At 39.3% G+C, this 25728-nt stretch overlaps 1 protein-coding gene and 1 pseudogene across 3 annotated transcripts in view; both read right to left on the bottom strand.

Annotated features, from left to right (window-relative positions):
- CCDC192 (coiled-coil domain containing 192) overlaps window positions 1-25728 on the bottom strand; it is a 248895-nt gene that overhangs the window by 172326 nt on the left and 50841 nt on the right. For all 3 annotated transcript variants that reach the window (XM_077138310.1, XM_077138311.1, XM_077138309.1), the window contains one exon: window positions 7146-7253. In XM_077138310.1, the coding sequence (XP_076994425.1) occupies window positions 7146-7253 (108 nt within the window). The remainder of the gene's footprint in view (window positions 1-7145; window positions 7254-25728) is intronic.
- On the bottom strand, window positions 18479-20757 carry LOC143664423 (CCR4-NOT transcription complex subunit 2 pseudogene; annotated as a pseudogene).

Below are 25728 nucleotides of genomic sequence, written 5' to 3'. Positions count from 1 at the left end.
AGCCATTCTTACTTGAACAGTCTGTTTTCTGTTTCTGAGTCTTATCCTAGCTGATGCAATCAGTTTCCATGCAGCTGGGGAACACAGGGCAAGGGTGAAGGCCATGGTGTTCTGAAAGTCTAGGCCAGTGGCTAGAACTTGAGTGACCATAGCAGCATCAGAAACCCTTAGCAGACATGGGGACAGCTTCACATAAAAGCGGTCTCTGGTGACCATTAGTACCAAATCCAAGAACGATGGCGACTGTTTGCTCTAAGTCTGCCTCCTGATGCTTAAATGAGAGTATTGGCTCTCAAAATGTAGTTTCTGCACCAACTGGATCAGTATCACCTGGGAACGTGTTAGAAATGCAAATTCTTGAAAATCACCCATATCTACTTAACTAGAAACTTTGGGGGTGGGGCCTAGCAACCTGTTTTACAAACCCTCCAAGTTCCAGTTTGGGAACCAAGCCAAATCCCTCTGGTTTGGTGCTGCTTGTGCATCTTTAAGATGGCTTTTGGAGTATGACTACATGCTTTTAAGAGTAGGAACTTTGAATTTTAATCATACATTAGTTATAATACCAGCATTTATTAACTGCAAGACTTTGGGCAATTGACCTAATGTTTTCGAGTTTTGTTTTCCTCAATAGTAGCTGAGGATTTTAATAGTATTTCCCTTCATAAGATTATTGGGAGAATCAAATGAGATGTCTATAAATCTAAGTACAGTACCTGGAAACTTATAGGTGCTTAATAAAAGTTAGCTCCTCCACTCATTCGCCACCATTTACAATGCATTGCAAGGGTCTGACCCAGGCATGTATTCCTATAGAATACTAGCTTAGACTGCTAAGCTTTCATGCTTTTTTTTTTTAATCCGTCACTGCTTCTGTTATTCTTTAAGTTGGAGAGAGCCCTAGACAGGGAGAGCCCAGGGGTAAAAAGGAAAGGAGAAGAATTGTTCTTTGCATAAAAGATAACTGGTCAGATTAGCTACAGTTGAGGATATTGGAATTCCAGTTTTATCTTGTGCCTTAGGAAATGCCTTGCTCATCAGACAAGCAAAAATTTATGCCCCGGTGGCTTATGAGCTATTACTAAAACATAAGAAAAAGGCTCACAGCTTTCCAAAAACTGAGAAATAAAATTACCATGTTCTTATGCATTAACTTTCTCTATATTTTGAATATCACCAACAAACTTCTCTTTATGGAAACAAATATGGTGAAGTCTACTTTTTATGCCCCAAAGACCATAAATCCAGAAGCATATTGAAAAAATTATATACTATGACCAGGTGGGATTTATCCCAGGAATGCAGGAATGTTGGTTCAACATACAAAAATAAATCAACATAATACAGCAAATTAATAGAATAATGGACAAAAACTGCATGATTATCCCAACAGATGCAGGAAAAGCATTTGAGAAAATACAACATCCTTTCCTGATAAAAACATTCAATAAACTAGGAATACAAGAGAACATTCACAATTTGATTAAGGTTCTCTATGAAAAACTCAGAGTTTTTACCATCATGTTTTAACGGTAAAAGATTAAAAGCTTTTCCCTTATGATCAGGAACAAGAATAAGATGTCCATTTTCACCACGTCTATTCAACACTGTAATGGAGGTTCCAGTCAGGGTAATTTGGCAAGAAAGAAAAGCATCTGGATCAGAAAGGAAGAAGTAAAACTATTTGTATTTGCAGATGATATGATCCTATAAATAGAAAATCCTAAAAACTTCTCAAAACACCCCAAAGAGACTTTCTGCTATAGACTTAGCAGGATACTCCTGATGCCCCTTCATCCCTACCTGGGGGGAAACAGTGGTTAGAAGGAAAGGTCAAGTTCCCCACCCAGTTTCCTACTTCCTAGCCTTTGGAGCACATTGTGAAATGTCTTATATAGCTAGCGTTCACGACCCACTTAATACGTAACTCAAATTTTGTAAGATTCAGTATCCAGAATGTGTCTGAAGCTAACTGGGAGAACTTGGCTATTACTGGATTCACATCCTCAGCAAGGAAATGATCATAGATCCTTCCACTCCACAGTTCACCAACAGAAACCCTGGGTTTATGAGATATAAACTCTGCTCATCCCTCTACCCCCAGCTCCCTGTCTGGGCAGAATCAGAGAGTGGGCAGAAACTGACAGATGATCCAAGAGATGAAGCAGAAAGAATGAATACACCGAAAGAACTTAAGTCCCTTTACCAAATGAAGAGCTGAGAAGGAGTAGAAGAGAAAGCCAGATGGAAAAGCCAGCCAAGCAACTCAACAACAGAAAGACAAATAACCCGATTAAGAAATGAGCGAAAGACTCTACTAGACATTTCTGAAGAGGATTAACAAATGACCAATCAGCACATGGAAAGATGTTCAGTATCGCTGGTCATCAAGGAAATGCAGTTCAAAGCCACAATTTGATACCATTTCATACACATTAGGATGGCTATCATTATAAAACAAAATAAAAACAGGAAATATTAAGTGTTGACAATAATGCAGAGAAATAGTAGCCCTTATACATTTCTGGTGGCATGCTAAAACAGTGCAGCCACTGTGGAAATCAGTTTGGCAATTCCTCAGATAGTTGACAATAGAATTACCATATGACCTGGCAACCCCACTTCTTGGTATGTACCCCAAAGAATTGAAAGCAGATACTCGAACACACATTTTTACATCAATGTTTATAGTAATGTCATTCACAATAGTCAAACAGTGGAAGCAGCCCAAGTGTCCATCAACAGATGAATGGACAAGCAAAGTGTGATATATATACACCCAATGGGAGATCATTCAGCTGTAAAAAGGGATGAAGTTCTGAGACAAGCTGCAATATGATGAACTTTAAAACACCATGTTGACTGAAATAAGCCAGACACAGAAAAGCAAACATTGTATGAGCTCACTTATATGAAATAATTAAAAGAAGTAAATTTCATACTTGCAAAGAGAAGATTATGGGTTACAGGGGGAGAAGAGTGTGGAAAGAGGGAGTTATTGATTAACAGGTGGAGAGATTCTGTTTGACACGATGAAAAAGTGTAATAGATATTGGTCAGGATGTGGCACGATGTTGTGAATGTGACTACTACTACTCAACTGTACACTTCAAAGTGGTTAAAAAGGGAAATTATGAATTGTATATATCTTAATAAAGTGAAAAGTAAAAAGCAAAATAAAACAAAAAAAGCCAGCCAAGCTAGAGTCAAGAGTTATGTAGGGGGCTTTTCCTGCTTGAGATACTATGAGGTTGTGAGTGCTAGAGAAAAAGTGCGGTTGTTATAAGCTGGGCCACATTTCAGGCATCTGAGAGCCCAATCAAGAAATTTCTTACACACACACATTTATGAAAGAGAGAGAGGGACTTCTGAGGTTGATTGGGATTGCCGTTAGCTCAAGACATCAAGAGACTCACACAGTTCTGTTATGACCACTGCCAAGAGTGAAGATAAATTAGCATTTATTAAGCACCTACTAAGAGCCAGACACTTAGGTCATTTAATCCTCAGTGCTTTATGAAACTTCCATGTTTCCCCTCACTCTAGATAAGAGAATGGAGGCTCAGAGAGACTAGCTGAACTTCTCAAAGTCATAAAGCTAGCAGGTAATAGAACGGGACCCAAACCTGAGCTTCCCCACTGCTGAGGTTGAACAGTGAGTGGGAGAGACAGTGGGTGCACGTTAGTCTCTCACGTTAGAGTAGAGTTGCCTCAGGATCTTGCCACAAGTGCCTTTGGGTATGTGAATCCTTTTACTCCACTGCAAAACTGTGGTTTTTCCAGACACTTCCCTAGATCCCTCTTTGTACCAAAGTTGTGGGATCTATTTGCTTGTGTATGGACATAAAGCATGGCACACCAGAACCCTGTGTTGGTCCCTCCCATAAGCACTGGTAATATAAGCCAGCACATTACACAAAGCCTGCTTCTTACAAGCTTCTCCAGAAACTTTTCTTTTTCTTTTTTTCCCTGTGATCACTAATACTTTTCCTCACTTTCCTTTTCCCCTTTCTATCCTTTGTCTACTATCCACTTTCTAGGTATTAGGCTTTCCCCACACTGATCTTAATACAATCAATTATTCTCTTTAGCAAAATGAGGTAAAGTTTTGATTATATTATAACCCATGACATTGGGTGCTTATGACCCTTTCTCATTCTGTCCAGCTGAATTGTTGCAAAGTTATTTCTTATAGTGATGAATAGCCCAGACTGTAAATCTTCATTGCAAATTATCCTGATCACATATAACTTTTATTTTGTTAATAGTGACAGGACTGCAGAGAAAGTAATTGTTAGCCAGAGGGAGGCCCAACAAAGAATTCTGCCTACTGTGCAACCTCACCAGCGGAATTGGCCATAATCTCATTTCTTTACTCTAAATCTCTTTTTTTTCCACAGTGGACCAAGGTAGGCCTTACAAGAAGGGACTGTAGAAGCGTTCAGTCTGAGTAAACTGAGGCCCAGGATGACCAGATGCTAATGGTGGATGTCAACCCCAGGTCTCTAACTTTCCATTCTGTCCTATTTCTAGGCTCCTGTCAAAGAGGCAAAGCCGGGAGGTGGGGACTGGGCTTACAGGGAGGGCCCATCGGCTGGCAACGCTGCAAGCTTCCCCTGCCCGCACAATCCCTGTCCTCGTCATTCCCTCCGCTCTGAGTGTCCCACCCCAGCCCACGAGGCTGACACAGGTGACCAGCGAAACCCAGATGGCATTCCCAAGAACTTGTAACAAATCCTTCATTAATAACATCTGAAAGAAGCCCTAGCTCATACAGTAGGCAAAAATATTCCTTCACACACACACACACACACACACACACACGCCTATGCAGTGATCAATTTCTTCACTCCCAAAGCCAGTCTCATCCTCTGCAGCCCCGCAGTGGCATCTGCTAAGGAAGCAGTGGCACCCAGTGGACAAACGTCTGATTGTGTGAGACAGGTGCTCCATTCAGAAACAGTCTCAGAATTTAGCCTTAAGAAAAGTGAGTTTCTCTCTTTACCTTTCTTTCCCTAACCTTTTCTCACCTTTTTTTTTTTAAACACGTAGATTCAAATTTTTAAAAATGGGGGAGGGGGAATACTAATACAGTTCTTATCTTTTTGAGATGAAAACTAAATTAAAACATTGGAGGAGGTGAAAGTTTCAGGATTAAATCCTTTGAGAACAGTGCCTGTATTTGATTAAACTGTTTCAACAGTAACGGTGGAGACAGCCAAATCTAATAAAGTCCTCAACTTATTAAAAATGGAATATTGAAAATGCCTGTAATGTGTCCTTATGCATCACACTCTGCTTTGCCTCAAATCATTGCCAACTTCCAATTAAATGCACTTGGTTATGCAGATTTGGAAACTTCAAAGGCAATACTTCAGGATGGTGACACACAGAGACCCAGCAACTTAACCTAATTGTGCTATTTACCTCGGAGCCATGAAAAGCTAATTTTTAATCTACAGCTCTTCCAAGGCATTTTCTATTCAGCTATGATCTACTTAGGTAGAGAGACCCTGTCTTTCTTCCCAAAATACTTAAGTAGTATCTTATTCATGGTAGGTATGCAAGAAGTTGAGTAAATCCACTTTCCATGTTATACATTTAATCTGCTAAACACTGGAAAAAGTAAACGCATCTGTTTGGTGTTATATAAAGAAATCATTGTGTTAAGAAACTCAAATATTAAGGATCATTTGTATGGGACAAAAATATTCTAGAAAGAACAAAAGGATGAGTAGTTTTAGGGTTGAATTGAATTTTGCTGATTTAAATGAGAAATCATCAAAAGCCATCCAGTTACAAAAGGAACAGATACCTTCTTAGTGCACCCCAATGACCGCTGGGCCACCCCCTTTTAGTGAACTGTTCACATATCCTTCCCATGTTGGGGGTTCCGAAATTCTTAGCTTTTTTTGTTTAAAGTGGTACCTCATGCTCATGATCATCATTATATTTTTCATAACCAATGAATGTGGCACAGTTTGAGGCCTGTTTTGTGGTTTATTTTAGAGAAAAGACCTGTTGAAAAGCCAGAGCTACGGCATGTGGCTGAGGCGAAACGTCCCCAAAGGGTTCAGGTCTGGAGGAAGATATTCTCATCCACCGACAAAATCCCTGGGTGCCCCTGTGCACCCATCCCACCTCATCGATGAACTATAAACACAAGCCAAACTGAGAGATGTACTTTTTGGTAAACTCCGAAAAGAAACAGAGGCCATTTGTGTGTTAAATTTACAGTAAACTCAGCTTTTACTGTATGGGGATAGTGGCTTACTTACTCTTAAACATCTTAGAGTTGTTTTTTAAGATGTTATTGAGATATTATTAAAATGTGCCAGTCCATGAGAAATGAATGTTTACAGCAATCCAGGGCTGTCTGCAGTCTTTTTCCCTTGGATGGCTATCACCAGGGGTGGGTGCCCTGTGCTGTGGGGGCCAAGACCGCAGGAAGCTTCGCTCTCAGCCCGATCCAGGGCGAGGTGATGATAATAAGGGGGTTTGTTATTTGTAAACTACCCCTTTTACAAAGCATGATCAGTCCCCAGTCTGAGCCCCACTGCTGCCCTTCCCCATGGCCATTAAGGTCAGGGGCCTGTTGTGTACACAGGTACCGGATAACCCATTCAGACTGCCCAACTGGACCTGGCCCAACCTCTAATCTGCTTTGCTTCTGGGGGTTCCAGGAACTGGAGGGAAGGAAGTATTTGAAGAACTGTCTTCCAAGAGCAGATCATCAAACAGTTCTCAGATTAGTCTATTCTTTAATTAATTCAATAAAATTTATCCAGTCTGATTTCTATAGGTTTTAAATTTTTTACCTTTGTGCTTATGGGTTTATAATACACTTATGCATTACTGTTCCAGGAAAACCCCTCACCTAAAGGTGGCTTGCCTAACTCATGGGCTGTGTGAATAATAATAAAAATATAAAAATGTGAAATAATTTTTTTAATGCTGAAAAATTTCATATGAATTGAATTATTATATTTTCAATATAAGAAATGCCTGTGTGTGTGTGTGTGTGTGTGTGTGTGTGTGGGTGGGTGTGTATCCATAGGGGCAGAGGTTAAATCCTGTGTTTAGATTCACATTTACTATACTGCATAATGAGGGACATAAAATCCCAGTCCAGCTGACAGGATTACCTGCTCGGATAAGGCTTTAGCCTTTTCTTCTGCTTCTTTCAGGCAAATTTCCAAAGCATCAAGTTGTGCCAAAGTAAACGCTGTATGTCCAGTTTCCAGGGATTCTTTCTTTAAAACAATAATCAAGTATTACTTTTTTTTTTTTTTTTTTTTTTAAAGACAGAGAGAAGGAAGGAAGGATAGAAGGAAGGAAGGAAGGAAGAAAGGGAAACATCTTTAAACATTTTCTTGTTTTATTGTATTTTGTTTCTTTGTTTTTGTTACATGGGCTGGGGCCGGGAATCGAACCGAGGTCCTCCGGCATAGCAGGCAAGCACTTTGCCCGCTGAGCCACCGCGGCCCGCCCAAGTATTACTTTTTGACATGGATGGTTTTCTTAGCACATCTCAAACAACTTTATGAACTAAGGATAGGCTAACTCACATAAATCTTCCCCTTTTCAGCTTGAAGACAGTAATAAAAGAGCAAAACATTATAGAAACAGTCGTCTTATTTAACAGGTTAGGGCCTAAAGTGAGAATAAAAATTGCATATTAAATGAGAGAACCAAGAGCTTGAGAAAGTTCAAATAAAATTATCCGTGGTGTAATTTGGCTACCTCACACTTTTTTCTTGAGACAAAGAGAACTTTAGTTTAAGAAGTTCAGACGAAAGTTTCATTTTCCTAATGCTAATTCACCTGCAGAAAGCCCATGTTTTTAGTCTTCAGCTGTCTTGAGGAACAGGGTCATTTTGAACTCTGAGAAGCCCTTGTTTCCTCTTTCTGCTCTTTCTGCTTTTTTATCACAAGTTCCATAAAAGGAAAGACCCTTTAAAGAAAAATGCCACATACTTTAGAATCATATCATTCTCCCCAGGGCTCAGCTAATATCACTCGAATCAGCAGATGCATAGATTTTGCCTCTGGAAATAGCTGTAAAGTTACTCTTTCTCAGTTGCAAGCTGAAGTATTCAAGACTGGTGTGGAACCAGTTACAGGCCTACTGACACTACTGCTCTTTCTGACTCTACTTTGGCTGTTGTGACAATTAATGAATAATCACGAAGCAATCTGAAAACTTAAAAAGGAAAAACTTACATACATTAGAGTTATTACCTTCCCATAGCCTCCCTCAGCATGTGGTCTTTTCTTGAAAACACTCAAGCGGCTGCAACTGCTTCTAATTAACCCCATCGAGAAAGAAGTATGTTCCTATGTATTTTAGAGGTCTTACTGCTGCTGCAGTTTTCCTTTTTGGCTTAGAGGACCACCAGTTTTACACACGTGTGCATGTCCCGATGATACACTAGAGCCATCTGGTGGTAAATGGAACTGGCCATAAAAATTATGCATTCATTCAGTTCCCATAACTGTTCATGTTGCACCCGGCGCTTCGGGGCCTTGCCGCCGGCCTCTGAGAGAGATGGCACTTCATGGGATGAAGAGCAGACAGGTTGCTACGTCTCACGGTCAGCGTGGGTCCCAGGTGAAGCGCTGCCACATGGGGCTGCATAGTCTCCCTAAAAGTCCAACCTATGGGGCATGAGCATCTACTGCTAGAATGATGATAGGAGGGATGGCGTCAACCAGGGGTCCTCAACATCCCATGATGATTCCAATAATTTTAAGAGTGGACCCCCAAAATTCTCAAAACCATGCCTCAAAGCAAAATTCAGGTAGATTTCTATTGAAGAGAAAGACATGCTACGTCATACTGTATTTTACACAAAATGGGTAAGCAGGAAAAGGTCAAACTCTTCCAGCAAGATTGGGTGTCCTTCATCCAGCTCCTGTTTCCAGAGAGAATCTTATTGTCTATTGTTGGTTCATAAGGGATTTTTTTTAATTCGTTTGAGGAAAATCAACAAGATTAACTAATCCATTTCTCTACATTCTTTTCTCCAAACATCCAAAATTTTCCAAGCCAAGAAAGACAACCATTTCCAGTAAGACAAAAGCATTTCAAATCAAAGCCAAATGAAACAGGCTTAACTGAAGACTGTTATTAAATAATGTAGGACTTTCTGTACAGATAGGTTTGGGGAATTGTCATGTGGTTGAGAACAGGGAGAGACCTGAGCAAACTGTGAAGAATACAACATCTGCCCACTGCACCTTTACCCCAGCTGCAAGCTGTCACTCCTCATTCTGACCTGCCATACCTCTTTACTTCCCATTTCCCCCACTCTATTAGGGGAAAGAACCATAAATACATGCATGCGGAGATAAAAATGGTGCATACAGAACTCTTACAAATGCAAACACTTCTTAATAAGAGGCAACCCTCATTTACCAACCAGATAAAAATTAAATCAAGTACACTTTCGGATTCAGCAAATAAGTGGGATTGAGATATTTTGGAGATCGATGTGTGGTCTCAGAGACCCCAAGAAACGCTAGGTATAGTTAGTCATTGTCCCAGTTTTACAGGCTGCAATGGCACAAGGTCAAAAGGTAGAACAAATTGGCACGAAGTCAAAAGGTAGAACAAATTTAGTTCTCTCCACTCCCAGGCAAGTATGGGTACACCTGTGTAGTAGTTGGTGTTTAACAGGTGCATGAAGATCATCTCAGTGACTAAAATAATTGACAGGTGTAGTATATTAATCAACAGTGTGTTCCATGACATCAAGATGCTGACAATGTATAAGAAACAGATGTTTGGGGGTTGAATCTGTATGGATTTCCAAATGGTAAATTCCAACAAATGAATAGTAATTCCAGCTTTAAATTTTTACTCTTCTTAAAATTTTCTACCTAATATCAAGCCAATAGTCCAAATACATGTGGCTGCAGTAACCAAGATTATCAAACTAAAAGAATACTAAAGATCACTAAAAATTCAATCAACTGTTTGATTACAGCAAAGATGCCTGCATGTTAAAGTTGGCAGACTGCACTAGTTGAATAAGTCGTATGTGGCACTGTAGGGTAGAGTTCTTTTTGTCTGCAGAGGTTCCTCCTTTGAGAATCTAAAGGAAAATCCTACATATTTTTTTAAACATCATTTTTCTTGGTTTATCTAGCCCATCCCAGTACCTTCTCACTGTCCCTTTCCATGCTTTAAGTCAGTATTTCTCTGTCCTACAATAACCTTGCTCTTTTCCCTCAGGCATACAAATACCTTTCATCTTTCAGGACAGGTTCAAGGTCTCTGACTGAGCCAACTTCTCTGCTTCTGCCCTGAATCCACGTGCCACTTTTAGAAAGGCTCCTGCATGCGCAGGCCAGGCAGAGCTCTGCAGACTGTTTAACTGGAACTCAACATGCAGCTGTTGATTGACTGAAGGCTCAGCAGTCAGGTGGGTGGTCCAGAGGGAACAGCCAAGGAGACATACTTTCCATGCATCCCACTTGGATCACTGACAGGGAGCAGCGCCCACCAAGGTCAAGGGCTGGACGATGCAGCAGAGGGTAAGGAGATGGTCATGAGAGTGGGGAGGCTGTGTGAGGATTAAATGAGGTAAGGCAGGGAAATCTCATGCCGATTAAGTGCAAAATAAATGTTATTGGTAATTCCATTATTCCAACTCTTTCAAAGAGAATAATTTACTAAGACTTATTTCAAAACCCAGGTTAAAGAAAGCACCCATAGGACAATTTTGTGAAAATAACTAATCAAACAGCAATGGAGATTCAGTCAAATGTGCAACTAAGAACAATGTTCCTGTGTAAAGATATGCACATGCATTTATTAAAAACAAGGTTGCTAAACAAAAGGTCGGCTATAGCAAATTCCACCTTTACAAGTGTTGCTTTGTAGTCACCTAATAAGATATTTAAGTTCAAAATTTGAAAAAACTGCAATTCTCATCAGAACCCAGTAGAAAGAAGATTCTAGAAAGTGCCTCGACATGACCGTGGAGGAGACGGCCGCGTGCTGGTGACGGCTGAGCCCTGACTGAGGGGGACACTCGGCCTTTAAGCTGGAGGGGCACAGAGGTGACTGGCTGGCTCCTTCACTTCTCAGTTTCCTCGTCTTTAAATGAAGAATGTACTGGTCATGTCCCCACAGGGAGCAGAGCCATTCCCGTGAGAGTCTGAGCAGGGTCAATGGAGCGATCACCGACAAGTACGTGGGGATGGTCAAGGGCTCCACAAGGGAGCACGAGGCCCCAGGCCCAGGGGTGCTGCCGCCGTGTGCCTTACCTTGGCCTGGAGAGGTAGCGGGAGAGGGGATGGTGGGGCATCAGGGCTGGACTCTGGGAGGGGAGCCTGAGGAGGGGTCACACCGCAGGAGCCGAGACCCCAGGCCCCAGGACACACCACGGCCAGCCAGGGCCCAGCAGTGGGGTGGCAGAGAGGAGAGCCTCGGCAATGACACCTGAGCGCACTGCCTCTCCTCCTGCGCCCCCCTTCCAGCTGAACCCAATGGTGTTCAGATAATGGAGATAACAGAACTCTTACAAAGGCAAACACTTCTTAATGAGAGGCAACCCTCATTTTCCAACTGGATAAAAATCACCTCAAGTACAATTTCAGAAATCAGCCAACGGGAGAGGTCAGGCGGCCCGGACACATCCAGACAGGCCAGCAGGGTGTGGAAGCGGGTAGAGAGAACATGGGGGAGGGGAGGGAGGACGCGCAACCCAGAGAGGGGCCGTTGAATCGGCGGCCCTGGGTGCCAGCCCTCAGATCAGAGCTGGTTTGGGACAGCGTTTTCGTGGGTCAGCAGCACAAGGACAGAGACCACGTTAAACAAAGAGCAGAGTGAATTTTTCACAAAGCCGAACTTCTTCCACTTAGAGAACTGTTCTTTTTTTCAGATTATCATGGTTCGTTTATTGATTGATTGATTGATTTAGGATATTAAAAGGATGCTTCTTAAACTGATGATGGTGCTGGTATATGGAAATTTGGATGTTTGTGTCTTTAACATTTTTGAAAAGTTGATAGTCCTATGAAAAATAACCTGTTAGTTTTGGAGTAGAAATTCTTGCTGGTTTGTGGAATCTAAAACTATAGAGACCTGCAATTTAAGTGGCCTCTATTGAATAATGAGTGTTTTATCAAGTGCCCCTAAATTCCTGGACCAATTTCAAGATGGGCCTGAATTCTATATCAACTTGCCTGCTTTAGCAAGGCTCCAGGATACTATTTTTTTCTGGACAAAAGCACATTCCTGCAGATCTACCTTTTGTCTGGTAAAAGATTTAACTACTTTTCCATATCTATGGCTCCACTATTAGTATAAAATTAAAAAATATATTCTAAAGGAATTGCTGACCCAGGTTTTTATTTACAAAAAGATTGTAGCATGGAAGCCAAAGGTACATGGCATGTGACATTTGATAACTTCATAAATAACTTTAAATCATGGTCTACCCCGAACTCTTTACCGGCTGCCTCTCACTGTAATTCAGCTCAAAGTAATTCAATTCATTAAAGTTAAAAGAATTTATTGAGGGTTCACTCTTTGCCATGTACTGTACCAGGCATTGGGGGAAATAAGGAGTAAAAAAGACAGACGTGTTTGTTTTCCTTCACAGAAGTCTCAGCTTAGAATTTCTGTCCAATTAAAAAATCCTGGGATTTGGTTTCATATGAAATCAAAAGAATGGCCCAAGTTTGGTGGTTAATTTCACTTTTATGCCCACTCATTTGTGTGTAGGGGCCTCATTCTTTTCTCTTTGATGGGGATAGGCCTAACCTTGATTCAGTCTCAAATAAGATCAGTTTATATGTCCTTAGAGGTCTTATGTAAGTATTACTTATCAGAGAGTTCTGGTGCAGGAGATAGAGAAAGAGACTTCATAAATAATAGGTGTCCTCCCTCATTTAAATTAAAGTTAATAGTTAAAAAAAAAAAGGAGGAGGTTAGAAGAAACCTAAATATGAGTGTACATTAAGTTACTAAATTTGTTCTGTGACCTAAAACAGCCCTCGAATGTTTTTATTATAAGAATTACTTTCTTAAAATTTTGAGTGTCACAAACCCCTTTGAGAACCTGATGAACTCTTTGAAATCTTTTCCCAGAAAAAAAAGCCTGCATGCACAATTGCACTCTAGGCGCACATCCACATATTTTTTATATGTGCTTTCAGGGTGTTTAAAGCACCCTCTCAATGCCACCCATGTAGCCCAAATTAAGAATTCTTCATTTAGCAGGAATAATTTATCCCAGACCCTTTAAATTTTATTCTAAAATAAAATGCAAAATCTTAATAAATCAGAGTATCAATATGCTCTTGCTGCTTCTATTATATATCATGCAGCTGAGCAGATGAATATATGAGCTATAATCTATAATTTATTCATATATTCAATTTACATATGAGGTGATTGAATTTTATTCTCCACATTGCGGTTTTTCCATCAGTTTTCTGAATAAATCATTGCTGCACTGTATATCAACAACAAAGCCTATATAACTGACAGTGTTCAGAGTGAACATTTTTTTGTCAGTGATTTTCAGTGCTTTACCAAGTAAACATTTTAAAAAACACAAGCAATTGCAACCGTAAGTACTGCAAAACTCTACTGATGCTGTTCCTAAGACCTTACAAGGAAATGCTTAGTTGATGTCCAATGAGAACAGCATTGGATGTTCAATGAGAAACCCTTATTTTTCCAGGCTGGCATTTGCAGAGACTTCCCTTTTTACCAAGATCTGAAGGAGATATGTGTTATGCATCCTTTTATATCAGATAAAAGTTCTGTAACACTTTCCATAATGCATTCCAATGTGATAAGGTAAGTAGAGGACAGCTGGGAGGGCTCCTTTTGCTGTGAATTTCCACTTCTTTTAAGGTTTCCCTGACATTAGCCATACTACCAGACAAGAAGGCATAGCATGCCCCATATTAGGTATCCCGTGGAGCTCAGTTTTCTCCTCTACGAAATGAGACCATTATACCTATATCATTTTGAGTTCTATGGCCATTTGTCATGCTGTTTTGGCTTGCCAGTGTCTTCCCCTATTTGGAGAATTTCCCATCTCACAAACCCTCTCTCCCCAAAATAGAAGCCAGAAACTCCCCCTCAAGCTTCCATGCATCTGAGGAGCATGCATATAACTTGGCTGTACCGGACACACCAGAGTGAGACTTCTAGATGGAAGAGAGAAAAATGAAACAGGATGGAAGCTAGCAAGATCTACAGGGCCCTTCTTAGAAACTTAGAGGGGCTGCAGCAGCAGCAGACTTGGAACTCACATCTCGTGCCCAGGGGCAGTGACAAGTGATGAGTGGCCAGGCCCAGTGTCAGGAGTAGTAGGTCCCCCACCAGAATGGAGCAGGGCGGTAATGGGGCAATCTCCAAGTCGGACCCTCTGGCTCTCCTAGAGAGCCTATGAAATACCAAATATCCTTTCGTAACTCATTTCCCCCTGAACACTAGCCAGATAGGTTATGTTGCTTTCAATAAGAATCCAAATGATACTGGGCCCCTAAGGTAATTATTACTTTTTGTCTGTGTGACTTTAAGCAAATAATTTAATTATCCCTGAGCCTCCATTTACTCATTTATAAAAATAGAGAAAATGACAACTCAAGGGGCTGCTGTGATGATTAGATGTGGTAATGCAGGAAAATTCTTAGCATAATAATTGAGCCATGGAAAGATGTACAAAAAATCCTCTTTTTAAGCTCTTGAGTTTATGTTTCTATGGTATAATGTCTGGGAACTCACAGCCTAGGAGAGAGCCTGAGAGTAGATTGTAAGACCCAGAAACTCTTAGGAATTCTCTTGTGCTCTTAGCATTATGTAACCATAGCTAGCCTGTTTGCTCCCTAATAGAAAAGGTAAATTATTTATGCAGAGTCTAAAGGCAAAAATACAGAACTACAGTTGGGGAAGGCAGTACCCTCCCCTGCCTGCTAAAGAGGGTTTTTACTTGGTCTCCTCCATTTCTGCCCTTCCTTGACCTTCTTGCCAGACATGATCTTTTGGGTTTTGTAATGCATAATCAGGTGAAAGGGGGCGGCTGGAGAAGAGCAAGAGAAGTATGGAGTAGAGCTGAAAGAAAAAGGTTTTCGAGGAATGTTTGAGGAGAAAATTTGGGAAATGCTATGGTGTGATGAAAGCTTATAGAAAAGGAAAAGGACTTTTTAAATGCATTTCAGAATTTGTCCCCTTGCATGGTGTTTAATAAATGCAGCTAATCCTGAGTGCACCACTGAGTTCATTGGACCCAATTGCAATTTCGAGTTTCTCTTCTGAGCAGTTCTAGTTGTAAAAAATTGATATTTCATGATTTTATTCTTCCTTAGAAGTCTTACAAAAAACAAAGACAGCATGTATTTTTTTTTTTCAATAAAATAGAACTCATTCTATCTGCAGTTATCACAGAGGTCCATTGGGCTGGCTTGAGGCTATGTACCTCAGAAAAGCCATGTTCTTTATCCTAATCCAGTCTTGTGGAGGCAAACCTATTGTTTAGGTGGGACCATTTGAAGGTGGTTTCCATGGAGATGTATCTCTGCCCATCCAAGGTGGGTCTTAATCCACTTACTGGAGTCCTTTAAGAGGAAACCACTTTGAAAAAGGCTCAGAGCTGACACAGACAGAGACCTCTGGACATGCAGAAAGAAAGCATCCCCAGGGAAGCCGCTTTGAAACCAGAAGCCAAAGGACCAGCAAACACCAGCCATGTGCCTTCCCAGATAGGCCTCTCTTGAGTCCAAGTATCTTTGTCTGGATGCCTTAGTTCGGACATTTTTATGGCCTTAGAACTGTAAACTTGTAACTTTTACAAAAGCCAACACAGTTCTGGTATATTACATTTCCAGCAGCATTAATAAACTAAACATCCATCTTTTAATCTAAGATACACTGCAGGATCTTTTTTTTTTTAAGGTTTATTCACACACCATACAACCCATCCTAAATTTATAATCAATGGCTCCTGGTATATCACTTAGTTATGCATTCACCACCGTAATCTAAATGAAAACATTCCTATTTCTTGCAAAAAGAAAAAAATCCCGCACTCCTGCCTTATATCCCTTTCTTATTGACCTTTAGCTTTGGTATAGTACCTTTGCTACAAATTAATGAAAGATATTATAATGTTACTGTTAGCTATAGACCTTAATTTGTGTGAATTGTATTTTTTCCCATATGCCATCCTATTATTAACCTTGTAACAGTGACAAATTTGCTCTATTTCTGTAATATTCATGCAAAAATATTCTTATATTTGTCCACTCTAGGTTTCACTAAGTTATACAGTCCCAGTTTTCATCCTCTACCTCTCTTTCATGACCCTAATCTTTCTCTTTCAGCCATACTCATAATTAGCTTTGTGCATTACATTTACAATATTGCCTTACCATCAGACAGTCCTGTGCTATCCGTTTCTGAACCTTTATAATCAACTTTATTAAACGCTCTGTACTCCTTAAGCACCAATTGCCCAATCTCTGCCCTTTTTGTATCTCCTGATAACCTATGCTCTCACATTTAACTCTCAGTGTTTGCTCATTATTGTTAGTTCATTTTACTGACAACATACAGTATTTGTCCTTTTGTTTTTGGCTTATTTAGCTCAACATAATGTCCTTGAGTTTCATGCATGTCATTGCATGCATCATGATTTCATTCATTCCTGTAGCTGCACAATATTTTTTCGTATGTATATACCACAGTTCACCCTTCCGTTCATCAGTCAATGGACACTTGAGCCTCCTTCCTACATTGGCAATCATGAATAATGCCAACATAAACATCACTGTGCAAATGTCTACCGTATCCCACATTGCAGGATCTTAGCAATCTTATTCTTCCCATATCTTGAAGCATTTTTCTATTTCACCATCCAAGTAATAACTTTTTATTATTATTAATCAATCATTTTCAACTATGATTTTTTTTTAAATGGTGGAATTACCTAAAATGATAGCAAATAATCATCCTTCAATTTCTTATTGTGTTGCCTAAAAAGTATTGGATTATCTTTCAAGAAGGTATAAAAGAGGAGAGATCTAAGCCAACTCAACAGGTGAACTCTCTGCCCTCCCCACATGTGGGACCTGACTCTCAGGGATGTAAATCTCCCTGGCAATGTGGGACAGAACTCCCAGGGATGAGTCGGGACCCAGCATCATGGGATTGAGAAAGCCTTCTTGACCAAAAGGGGGAAGAGAGAAATGAGACAAAATAAAATCTCAGAGGCTGAGAGATTTCAAATAGAGTTGAGATGTTATCCTGGAGGTTATGCATTATACAGATATCCTTTATAGTTTATGGTGTATTGGAGTGATTAGAGGGAAGTACCTGAAACTGTTGAGCTGTGTTCCAGTAGCCCTGATTCTTGAAGATGATTGTATAACTATATAGCTTTCACAATGTGACTGTGTGACTGTGAAAACCTTGTGTCTGATGCTCCTTTTATCCAGGGTATGGACAGATGAGTAAAAAAAAAAAAAAAGGATGAAACTGCATAAGTAATATGGGGAAATAAAGGGTAAAAATTTGGTAGATTGAAATACTGTGGGTCAATTTGAGGGAAGGGTAAGGGATATGGGATGTGTGAGTTTTTTCTTTTTATTTCTTTTTCTGGAGTGATGTAAATGCTCTAAAAATGATCATGGTGATGAATACACAACTATGTGATGATGTTGTGAGCCACTGATTGTATAATACAGTTGGAATATATGTGTGGATATTTCTCAATGGAAATATTTTTTAAAAAGAGGAGAGATCATTTTTGTAGTCTGTGATAGCTTTCACTGAACACAGTTGAGAATTCATAACTTTTCTTTTTATACCCATAATGCCCAAAGAGAAAGAAACTGGCATTTCACAGCTCTTAGAACATCAGGAGATGGAGGTAAAGAGCAGCAGCTCTCCAGACGGGCACGGTCCAGTGTGGCAGCCACTAACCACGTGTGAACAGTGAGGGCTGGAAGTGCGGTTAGTGTGAATTGAGATGAGCTGTAAGTATAAAATACATATTGGATTTTGAAGACCTAGCATGATGGATAAGAATGTACGATAACTCATCAATAATTGTTATACTGATTACATGTGTAGATGATAACATTTTGGACTTATTAAGTTTAATAAAATGTTATTAAAATTTCACCTGTTTGTTTACATTTTCTAATGCAGCTACTAGGAATTTTTTAATTACATATATATGTTGCAGTATATTTCTACTGGACAGTGCTGTGTAGACTCTAATGTTGCAAGTGGAAGTGATCATGTAAGTGAAACTGAGTCTTCGGACGACGATTTCCTAGAACTTAGATGAATTTCTTCAAACTCAAGAACCAATGAGTGAACACCATATTTCTAAGAACAAAAAGGTCACAAAGGAAATCTTCCATGATGTTTATGTACCCAAATTTTTACTTGACACAAAAAGTTTGCTAAGTTTAAATTATTAATAAAATTTCTACTGAGGTTGTTTTCCACTATCCGCATATTCTTCTGTAAATTATTAGAGAGATGACTTTAAAAGTAAAAACAAAAGAAAGAGTTTATTTGCTCCAGGCGATTAAAGATGCTGACTATTTTCCTAGTACATTCAGGTTACGAACCTCAGTTATTTCAAAATTATCTTCTGGGTACTAGACTTTTTGTTGTTGTTGTTGTTGTTTGTTTTTTGAGGAGAGCTTTTCTACTTTATTACAAAGAGAAGAAGCCTTTATGTGGTCAGAAAAATACAAGATTGACCTTTTTTTCTCTTCCTAGGAAACGCTGCTGTCCGAACAGCCAGAGTGAATTCTCAGTTCACTTAAGTCCATCACATTCACTCGGGTATGGATGTCCTCGGCTGCTGGAAATATGGCCCTTTAGTGCACAGGGGACAAAGTCCCTTGACCAGCAGTTCCAGAATACCCCACTTTCATATAATGCATCCATGCACATCTCCCCAAGAATAGGGAGGTCTTTTTAGAAGGCTTGCTGAGCAGGGTTGTAGTTGAAGGGGACAGCAGATGAGGCTGCTCTTCTAATTTGTATTATTCCAGATGGAACTCCTTGGCTACTTTCCTCCAGTTAAGACAGTCAAAGAAGTAATATGTTCCCCTCTCTTATGTATTGGTTTTCATTGTTGGCTCCATGCCTGGTGCCCTGGTAATCCATACTTGTTCTTCTTTGTGGTATCTTCAGTCATGGTTAAAAAGCTCTACTGCAGCTAAAAGTTGTAATACATCTCCTCCATTCATGTACTAGAGATAGAAGAGGTCTTCTCCATATCGGCCAAGCTGCATTGCAGCAAGTTTATCTCTAATGTGACTGTTCATTAAGTACTCCAGTGGAACATGGAAGTTTATGTCTTGAGGCCCACAGGATGATGATGTCCAAGGTGATGCAAATTTGGGATAGAGATTTTCAGGAGCGTTCATATTGAGACCTAATACTGTTAAGTCACTTCCTAATGCAAGATGTATCACTCCTAGGTCTGTCTCTGCTGCCCTGATAAATGTCAACAGGCCAATCATTCCAAATCAGCCCATCACCATCCCTTCAGGAATGTTAGCAACCCTGGAGCCCCTTTTTCTGCTGGTTATTTGTGCTGTTGAGCTTTTATCTCCAGGGAATTTGGGCCCATCTGTACTCAATGTTATCCTGCCAGATGTATTCAAATTAGATTTATTATCATCATTATTTAATGTTGGTTCTTTATAGCTGGAACCAGGTAATGCTGGAAAATCTTCATTGTGAATTGGGAAGTCCTGGGATTGCTCATTTGCTGGTTCTGTTACCATTCCGACACGAGCAGCCCTCCCAGCCAGGGGGTTTATTAATGGAGTTGGGTTACCACTTCCTTCCTTTCTGTTTTGGTCTGCTAATGCTGGAAAATCAGAAAGGTCCAATCCTGTCACATTTTCACCTCCATCTGTTCCATTAAAAACGTTACTTGATAAGGAGTTATTCATTCCAGGTGCTTGATTCTTGTTCATTCCAGATCCAGACATACTGTTCACAGTGAAAGGCTGTTGAGAAGGCTGCTGCTTTGACATACATATTATACTTGGTGAACTGCTGTTGGGGCTCCGTAACCCTGAACTGCTCATGTGATTTGTCCTGCCTGGAATTCCAATGCCCTGACCCACCTGGGAGTGGTTCATCGTATTCCTAGGACTCATAGGCAAAATAGCCCTGCTTGGAGATGGAGGCGTGTGAAGTGACGTTGCTGGTGTGATGTGGCTTGTTAAATGAGTGCCTTCTGATGAGCTGCGATTTAACTGAGGGGTCTTGTTGCTCATCCACCTCATTGGAAGGCCTAGTGCACTTCGTTTCCTGATAAACTTGCCCCAAATAGAGACAGCTGACCTGATGTAGATGGCGATGCCAGCGTATCTTCTTCTGGCCAATGTGGAAACCAGAAGCCTGGCTGTAGAACATGATTTCGTCATGGCAGCCACTGTTGACCCCTTCTACACACTTCTTTCTTGAGGCACCAAACATGCTGCTTGTCACCTGGTGGCTTCCCTTCTCAGATAACGTATGTCCATCAGTCCTCACCATGGAATCATGTTCTTTCCTCACAGAACTGGTGGCAATCAAATAGAACTGGCACTCACAGGTCGCCACAGGAAGGACCCCCACCAGTTCTCCCTCTCATGAATTTTCTTGTCACACGGATCCAAGATGGCGACGACTGGACTGTTTTTTGAACATTACAGGATTTCAGCATTACTTGATAAGTAATCATGAAGAAAGTTATTATGGAAGACTACTTTTTTCCTAGATTTTTAGTAACATTATTTTCAGAGACTCTAAGAACACATTTCAAGGCAAAAAGTTAAAATGTTGCTATATTCAGAAGGACAAAGATGAACAGGATCCACCCTATAAATTACCAGGGATTTGGTTAGTTCTATCTTAAGGAAAATTCTAGGAAGCAATAGCCTCTAGGGAACATAGGTGGTTTCTAGAATTTACAGCAATTTCTTTAGGCATTTGAGGCAAGCAACAGGCTTTATTCCTTTCCAGAGAATGTTTCTGAGCCATATTTAATTGCAAAATATCTTACAATTTAATTTTCCTTTGCATTAAGTGTATGACTCAAGAGAATACTCTTCCTTAATTGAAAAATACAATGTATACAGCTATTCAACAGCAAACACATGCGAATCATTCACATATTTATTAAGTGACTTTTCTATGTAAGGCCCACAACCAAACCTGGAGAATACAAATGGATCAATCACATTCTCTACCCTTCAGGAGCTTAGAGTGTGATGAAGGTCAAAAAAGGAAGGAGAGACATTCAGATAAGTGAACTTTAATATTACAGGGATGGGAAAGGAGAAAAGGAAAAGATATGTTGAGTATTATCTCTGTAACAAGGGTTTTCTACATGCTATGTCACAAGCTCAGCAAATATAAAAGGCATAAAAATGAAAGTAAAAATCATCCAGAATCTTATCACCCAGAGACTACCACATTTAGTGTATTATCTTCTAGACTGGGGTGTGTGTACATGTAAGATGCATGACATATAAAACAAGGATTCATACTACATGGGTTCATTTGGGATCATTTCCAATTAACAATGTCATAGACATATCCTATGTTTGAAAAATTACAGTTGCTGTTTTTCAATAATTTTTAAAAATGCCTTAATTCTTAGTGTTCACAATAAATCCTACCATATGCATATGCTGGTTTGCTTTATTAATTCCCTACGATTGGACAAACCTGTATTAAACATATTTATATATATACCTTTGTAAACTTGTACTATCATTTACTTATGATAACTTGCAAAAAGTGGTTTTTGTAATATAAAGTATATATTAGATTCATATTAAAGATTATATTCCAGAGATTAACACTCTAAGCAACAGCACATGAAAATCCTTGTTTCTTTATACTTTGCCAGCAATGGCATTTTCACTACTTGTTACATTTGCCAAACCGAATAAGGTCAATGCTATCTGAGTTTTTTAAATTTTTGTTTCCTTATCTTCTTTTGTGTTTGGATACCTCATTGGATATTTGCAATATTCTTTTGTAGATTGTGGTTTGTGTTTTTTGCCCATTTTCTATCTGAGTGTCAATCCTTTACTCATTGATTTATTAGAGATCTTAATATATCACATATAGAATTTTGTGTTAGATGTTATAAATTTTTATTAGTTATTTTGAAAATTTACGAAGTCTCTTAAATAGTTTGAAATAGTGTGAATATTAAGTTTTCTCATGAGAAACAAAATTTTCAGAGACTAAATTATTCTGTCATCCTTGTGAGTTAGTGCAGCTGTTTGCAGAGTCACATTTTTAAGACAGAAAAATTAAAACTTGAAGAAACTCTCACTAAGTTCAGATAATGCACCAAACTGATTTGAATTGTTAAATGTATCTCAAAATAACCAGTTAACTCTGACCTGGTCTAACCAACAGTTCAGCTTCTGCCCTGAATATCAGGGCTGTTATTCCCAGCAGCAAGTTCAAATTCAACAAAACCATCAAAATCAATGAAGCCAACATTATCCACTCTGCTTGGGGATGCTGAAGGGAGCCAGAGGCCAAACTTGGTTTCCGAGGGTCAGCTGCCTTGAGCTTCTCACCTCTATATCACCCCACACTCTTCCTGCTTCTCTCCCAACATCCAAAGAGTCCTGACATTTACCCTTTGGGAAAGGCCATATTAAATAATTGTCCTAGCGCTTGAGGGGATGGTCTCTCTCAGGGAAACTCAGAAGTTCTGGAAGGTATATTTTTATTCAGATTACAACAATTGATGCACTCACAGTCTGACTGATTAATTACATGGTTCCCCAGAACGCATGTCAACCTTGTCCTGTGTTCCTCTGATCTAAGCATTCAGTTTCAGAAGATGAGTAAATTGTACACAAAACTTGGCTTTATCCTAAATACTAATTCAGAGTAAACCTTGAATCACACACACACACACTTCTGTTCCCTTTTTACATCCCACAATTCTCTTCTCTATGCACACCAACTTCTCAACATTTCCCCCTTCATAGAAAATAAAATCTGGCAGCAGCACACAGACAGCACACATTAGCATGCTTTCCAGAAAACAAAATGCCTGTTGTTTGGAACTTTCTGCCATCTGACAGAGACAGAGAAAAAAATGTCATGGGTATCTGATACAGCAAATCTGCAGACATGCAAATGCTTCAGTTGATAGTGCTACTTTGCACCCTTGATGTCTTTTGGGGAAATTCTGAAAAATATTTTAACTGTAAACAATCTGTTTCAGTGCTACATGCTTTCTAAATTTCTCTGCCTGTTAACATTAAAAATATATAAAGGAAGATATTTGCATGAAAACAATACCTTTGCTTTCTTATACATTCAATCTATTATAGAAATTAAAAATGATATGCATCATCTTGCCCACTTGTTTGCAAAGGATGGTTTCCCAAGGACACTTCCCAGTTCCCTGGCAACCTCTTTCAAACTGCTAAGATCTTTTTTATGACCTTGGTTCTCCAGTTAAATAGAATTTATCATTAAAATAAGAACCCTGGAAATAATGCTTTGCTTTATTTTGTATCTTTATATAGCATTACCTTTCCTTTCTTAGGTTTAATTAGCTTTATTTTTTATTGGCTTTAGATTGCTGTAACTTTCTGTCTGCCAAAATATTTCTAAAACTTCTCCCAGAAATATGGTATGATTTAACTTTCTCTCTCTCATTAGATCTTTCATTTGAAATCTTTCTTCTTTTTTAATTTAAGCATTTCAAGCTGTAAATTTCCCACTCAATACTGCATTTGCTGCATAGTCTAAGTTTTGGTATGTTGTATTTTCATCTTCATTCGCCTCGAGATATTTCCTAATTTCCCTTGTGGTTTCCTCCTTAACCCACTGGTTGTTTAAGAGTACATTGTTCAATTTCCTCATATTTGTGAATTTTCTGTTTCTCCCTCTGTTATTGATTTCTAGCTTCATTCTGTTATGACTGGAGAACAGACATCACATGATTTCAGTATTTTTTAACTTACTGAGACTTACTTGTGACCTAAGATATGCTCTATCCTGGAGAATGATCCAGGTGATCTCAAGAAGAGTGTGTGTTCTGTTGTTGGGTGAAGTGTTTCACAGATGCCTGTCAGGTCTAGTTGGTTTAGAATATTGCTCAAGGCTTGCATTTCTTTGTTGATCTTCTGACTTGATGTTCTGTCTAGTATTGAAAGTGGTGTGTTAAAGTCTGCTGCTATTAATGTAGAACTGTCACTTTCTCCCTCCAAATCGTTTCAAAGCTCCCTCCACTTTTTGGTGTATATATATTTATAATTGTTACATCTTCCTGTCGAATTGTTCTCTTTATCAGTATGCAATGACTGTCTTTGTCCCTCACAACTGTTTTTGACATAAAGTCTATTTTATTTGATATTAGTATAGATACCCCAGCTCTCTTTTGTTTACTATTTTCACGGTATATATTTTTTCATCCTTTCACTTCAACCTACTTGTGTCTTTGAATTTAAGGTCAGTTTCTTGCATGCAGCATATAGTTGGGACATACTTTTTTATCCAGTATGCTGATATCTGCCTTTTGACTAAAGAGTTTAATCCATTTATATTTAAAGTCACAACTGATAATGCAGGACTTTCTTCTGCCATTTGTTTATTTAATCTTGGTAAGTCTTACACTTTTTGGCCCTCAATTCTTCCATTAATGTCTACTTTTCAATTTATTTCATTTTTTGTGTTCTACCATACTGATTACATGTCTATCTGAAAAAAATGTTTCATATGTTTTCCTTGTGGTTACCATGGGCTAAAATTTAACAACCTAAATACATGACAATCACATTTGGATTGATGCTAACTTGTCTTCAATAGCATATACACAAACTCTTTTCCTATACCCCTTCATCTCCCCACCTTTTTTTGTACTTGTCATCAATTATACTTTTGTGCATCATACAAACAAAATCATAGATTCATCATTATTTTGATGCAATTGCATTTTAGCAGCTGTAGGAAGTAGAAATGGAGTTACATACCAAAAATACAATAATATTGGCATCTATAATTACACAAACAGTTTTCTTTACCAGAGGACTTTATTTCCTCATGCCACTTTGGACCACGGTCCAGTGTCCTACCCATTCAGTCTGAAGACCTCCCTACAAGGATTGCTTGTAGGGCAGGTCTCTTGGTGATGAACTCCCTTAGCTTTGTTGATCTGGAAATGTCTTAATCTCCATCATTTTTTGAAAGAAAGTATGGCCAGATACAAAATTCTTAGTTGGCTGTGGTTTTCTTTCAGCACTTTAAGTATTTCAACCCACTGCCTTCTTACTTCCGTGGTTTCTGATGAGACATTGCCACTCAATCTAATAGGAAATCCCTTGTACATCACATGTTGCTGTTCCCCTGCGTCTTTCAGAACTTTCTCTTTGTCCTTTGCATTTGATAGTGTAGTCGGTATATGATGGGGTGCATTTTTTTTCATGTTTATCCTCTTTGGTGTTCTCTGGCTTCTTGGATGTGCATATCCACATCTTTTACTGAGTTTGGGAATTTCTTTGAATATTCTTTCTGCTCTTTTTTTCTCCCTCTTCTGGGACTGCCATGATGCATATACTGGTATATTTGATAGTGTCCCAGAGGTATCCTAGGCTATTTTTGCTTTGGATAATCCTTCTTTCTTTCTGTTCCTCAACCTGTCTCATTTTAATTGCCTTGTTGATTCTTTCTTTTGACATCTTCATCTGCTGAAA

Source organism: Tamandua tetradactyla, chromosome 20 (assembly GCF_023851605.1).
Source record: "Tamandua tetradactyla isolate mTamTet1 chromosome 20, mTamTet1.pri, whole genome shotgun sequence".
Lineage (NCBI taxonomy): Eukaryota > Metazoa > Chordata > Mammalia > Pilosa > Myrmecophagidae > Tamandua > Tamandua tetradactyla.
Note: the sequence above shows the minus strand (reverse complement) of the source record. Positions and strands in the feature narration are given on the sequence as shown.